The sequence below is a fragment of the Hipposideros armiger genome, unplaced genomic scaffold, assembly GCF_001890085.2.
Source record: "Hipposideros armiger isolate ML-2016 unplaced genomic scaffold, ASM189008v1 scaffold_295, whole genome shotgun sequence".
Lineage (NCBI taxonomy): Eukaryota > Metazoa > Chordata > Mammalia > Chiroptera > Hipposideridae > Hipposideros > Hipposideros armiger.
In genome coordinates, this window is record NW_017731645.1 from 465463 (window position 1) to 469665 (window position 4203).

A 4203-nucleotide genomic window follows, 5' to 3' on the forward strand; every position below is an offset into this window, starting at 1 on the left:
GCCCCGCGCGCCCTGAGCTGCGCCACTTGAGCGAGAGGTGGAGGACCCAGGCGAAGACGCAGGCCGAGGCAGGCCCGAGTCTGCGCCCCGCGCCCCCCGCGCCCTCCCTGGCTCCCCCGGCGCCGTGCGGCCTCGGCCCGCGGCTGCAAGGACGCGCTGCGCGTAGGCCGGCCGGATCCTCGCGGCCAGAGCCGGGAAGCCCAGGCGGTCATCAGTTGACTCCTGGGTCGTGTGCCGCGGATCGAGCCCCACTCTGTGCAGCCGCCGTGAAGCCCAGCGGGGCCATCGGGCTGCTTTGTGTCGCCGAGGCCGAGCGGTCCCCGACGCCTGAGCTCAGGCCACCTCCCCCGACTGCGCAGCCGCCCCGCGCCCCGCAGCCTGAGAGGGGCTGTCACCGCCGATGACCCACGGGCTTCCCCAGCGCGGGGGAGGGGTGTTCCGACTTCAAAAGAGACCCCCCCAGTCTCTGCACACGCCCCCTCCACCTTTCCTCCCCTCCTCGGGAAGAGCAGGACCTTCCCAGCAGACCAGGAAGCCCACACCTGAGCGCGGTGCCGCAGGGCCGCCACGCACCCAGAAATCAGCCCAACGTGGCGTCTCAGGCCGATGCCCTCTCAGCCCTCAGGCCCGGCCCCTCGCGGCCCCCCAGCCGCCCGCACCCCGCCTGGCACCCGCGGCCTGCGGGGAGAGGGTGTCTGTCGGCGCTTCCCTCTCTCCGAGTTAATATTAACCAGGGCTCATGCGTTCCAGAGCTGCTCTCCAAGTTCCACTGGGGACGATCTTGCCATGGTTGAGGGACTTGGGCGGCAGTCACGTTAGAGAGACAGAGACACACCGAGACGCGGAGGGACGGCGAGACGGGGGAGGAGGGACACGCACCTGAGAACAGAATCCAGGTGGTTATCTTAAGAGAGGGGCCAGCGGGCGCGCAGGTTCCCGAGGCGCCCTAACCTCCTCTGGCCTGGGAGGCGGTCCCTGCGTCACCCCTTCACCCCGGCCCTGCCCCTCACCACCCACGTCCCCGCCCCTCCCGGCCCCCTTAACTCGTAGAACCGGTGGAGGAGGAGAGACAAGGAAGGGATAAACCAAGGGCACCTTCCGGGCCGACCCCCCCAGCCATCCACGTTTTGGGGGGCATTTGTGGGGTCCGTGATGCAAGTCTGGCTTGGCCCTCCCCGCCCCACCCCCACGGTGGCCGCCCCTCCCCCGTCCTTTTGTGCCGGGAACGGGAATAGCCACTGCCCAAGGAAAAAAAGTATTTGTTTTCGTTTCTTCGTCTGAGGGAAGTTGACAGAAGGTCAGAAGTTCAAATGCTGCCAGCGCGCGCGGCGGCGACAGCGGCTGGGCGCAGGGCCGCTGGGCCGTGGGTCCCCGGCGGGGCGGCCGGAGGAGGGACCCGGCTGGGGGCGCGGGCGGGGCGCTGAGGACCGGGAGGCCGGGGAGCGGCCGAGCCTGCGTTGCGCCCCGACCCGGGCACCCTCCTCCCCGCCCGCACGCGGGCGACCCCAGCCGTCGGGGTCCTGATCTTAGCCGGGACCGAGCCGCGCAGGGCGCCCGGAGGGGCAGCCGCAGCCCGGCCCCGCGCGCTGAAACCCGAGCCGCGGGGTCGATAAGCCCGGAGTAAGTGGAGCCGAATGCGTCTGCCGGGGCGCGCGGCTCCGCGCTCTGCTGCCGGGCAGCCGGGCGACCAGGCCGGGAGCCCCTCTCCGGCGTCGGCTCAGCGCCCACCCGGGCGGACGCTGACCTCTCCGGCTCGGGGACCACATGCGTCCCCGCCCACGCTGCCTTATCTTGCCTCGTCTCCCGCCTCCCCTGCCATAGACACCCCGAAAAGCCCCCCTCCCTTCCGCAGGTAGTAGGTGACCGGGGGTCGGGGCCCCGACTGGCTGGAGAACTCCCAGCGGCCGGCTGCACGCAGGAGCCCCGAGGCCTGCGCGGAGTTAGCCTCGGCTCTGGGCACGGGCGCGCGCGGCCACACGCGTGGTCCAGGTTTAAGGTGGCCGGGAGCGGATGAGAGCCGGGGAGAAGGACCCTCTCCTCCCCCACCCGTCAGCTGGAGCCGGCTCTCCCCGCCGCCCGAGTCCTTTCTCGGCCCCGCAGCAAGGCCGGGCTCGGGCGGGGAGCCGAGGGCCCGGAGGTGGCGCCTCTCGCCCGCCACCCCCACCCTGGCGGCACTTGCGCCCCTTCAGCGCCGCTCCGTTAGCAGAGCGCTCCTAGCCCTAAAGGTAGGACTTGAATATTTTAATAGGGCAATAAAAAGGATGTTGACCTATATTTGCCAGGAAATCCATATCTAGCCTCGGTTGTACGTGCACGGAGTTTCAGACAGTCCACCATGGGCAGGGACACTGGCGGCCAGAAGTCTCCCGCGGAGGCGGCGAGGGAGCGCGGCGCGGGCTCTGCCTCTCCCTTCCAGCCCCCTCCGCTAGTATTTAGTCGCTCCTAATTCCCATGCAAGCAGGTTGAAAGCTAGAGCGATGCAGTGTCAGTAAGTTCTAAGTCCCTCCCCTCAAGGACCGCGGCCCGGGAGAATGAAAGCGCATCCTTAAAGACATATCGATGCATTCTCACTCTGACGGGCACAGCTGGCAACGCGCGGAGTCGCAGTGGAGCTATGTGACACGCCAGGGGCCAGCCGGGCAGCCTCTGGGACCCCTGCCTTGTCAGAGCAGCTTCCTGGCTTTTCCGATTGAGGGTCTTCGGTGGGGGCCGCCGTGGGAAAGAAAAGCACAGAGGGGAAGGGAAACGTGGGCTCTGAGGTCTGATGCTAGAGGCTACATCTGTGCAGTGACCTGGGAACCACTCTATGGGGGGGGATTTCTGCCCCCCCCTCCATTTCCACTTCAAACTTGGAAAGGGCACACGCCCCCAAAGTGAAGGTCTCCCCAAGTTATAAGCCAGGGCTGAGTCAGGATGGGAAGGCCACCCCAGCAGGACAAATCAAATCAGGGCCGTCAATGGACCACGTCTCCTACGTCCCCCCCCCACACACACACCTGCCCCCACCCGAAACTTCTCTGGCTGGACCCTTCACCTCCATTCCTCTCCAGGAAGAGGCAGGTAGGCAGGTAGGCAGGTGGGGAAGGAGAGGGTGAAATTGCCTTTCTATCATCCTAAAGAGCAAACAGTCTAAGTCTGGAGCTGCTTGGTTACACAGAACCCCTTGAAAGCGATACAGTCCACGCCCGGCGCTGGGTTTCTACCTGAGTCATCAGCCGGTCCGCTCCGGTGTTCTCCTCATCCTTAAATATGATGTCGGGGTTGTAATTGGGGGTGAGTTCCTTAAATCGCTCCGAGTTTCTCGAGATCTTCCCTTCATATCTTCCACTGGCCCCTAGGGTCTTCTCGGCCACGTTGGGGATAAACTGCTTGTAGGCTAAAGGGGTCAGCTTTTTGGGGTGCCTCCTCTTCCCAAATCCCCTGCCGGGTCCGCACGCCAGCCCCGAGCCCATCAGCAGCGAGGAGATAAGCGCCACCAGCAGACATCTCGCCAGCAGCAGCATTTCGTCCATGGAACCCAGTGACTTCCAAGCCGTCCCCGTGCGGGTCTGCGCGCGCGAGTGTGCGAGAGTGTGTGTGTGCCTGTGCTCTCTGCCTCGCTCTTTCTCTTCCTATAGAACCCTGCCCGCTGCCGCCGCCGCCGCCGCTGCTGCTGCTGCTGCGGGGGACTCTCCGCCGGTCCCCACCCAGACGGGGGCTGGAGCGGCAGGCTGCTGGTCGCTGATAACGGAGCACATCAGAGTTGGGGCGGGAGACAGCAATCAAAAGACAAAAAGAGTCTGATTTTAAATGGTAGCAAGCCTGGAGAGCTTGTGAGAGAGGCTGTTCTTCAGCACTATATTATAGCTGGCAGGGGCGTATCTGATTGGCCAAAGCAGCACAAGCTTGTCTTCTGATGTTTAACCCTAAAAAAGACTAGAAATTTTTTTTTCCTGTTGGTGCTCTTGCTTTATTTTCACCTGAAGGCTTCGCGTTATAAAAGAAAGTCTCTAGTAAGACAAAGGTGGGCGTGCGGGAGGCCGCCGGCTCCTTGGGATGACATCAGTCACCCCCTGCTTTGTGCTTATCTCCGTGTCCCCCCTTCCCTTTCTCCCGAATGGTAGCTGCTTCAGTTAAAACCAACTTAAGTTTTTAAAGGACAGTCTAGACCCCCCCCCCAGCTTCAATCATCAAACAAGTATTCTCTCCAGTGTTTGAGGGGCG

The 4203-nt window shown here is 64.3% G+C and overlaps 1 protein-coding gene across 1 annotated transcript in view; it reads right to left on the minus strand.

Annotated features, from left to right (window-relative positions):
• The window catches only part of SHH (sonic hedgehog signaling molecule), a 19080-nt gene extending 15285 nt beyond the window's left edge, over window positions 1–3795 (minus strand). The window contains 1 exon segment of the mRNA XM_019659085.1: window positions 3204–3795. Coding sequence (XP_019514630.1) covers window positions 3204–3512 — 309 coding nt within the window. The 5' untranslated portion in view covers window positions 3513–3795.
• Between the last annotated feature and the right edge of the window lie 408 nt (window positions 3796–4203).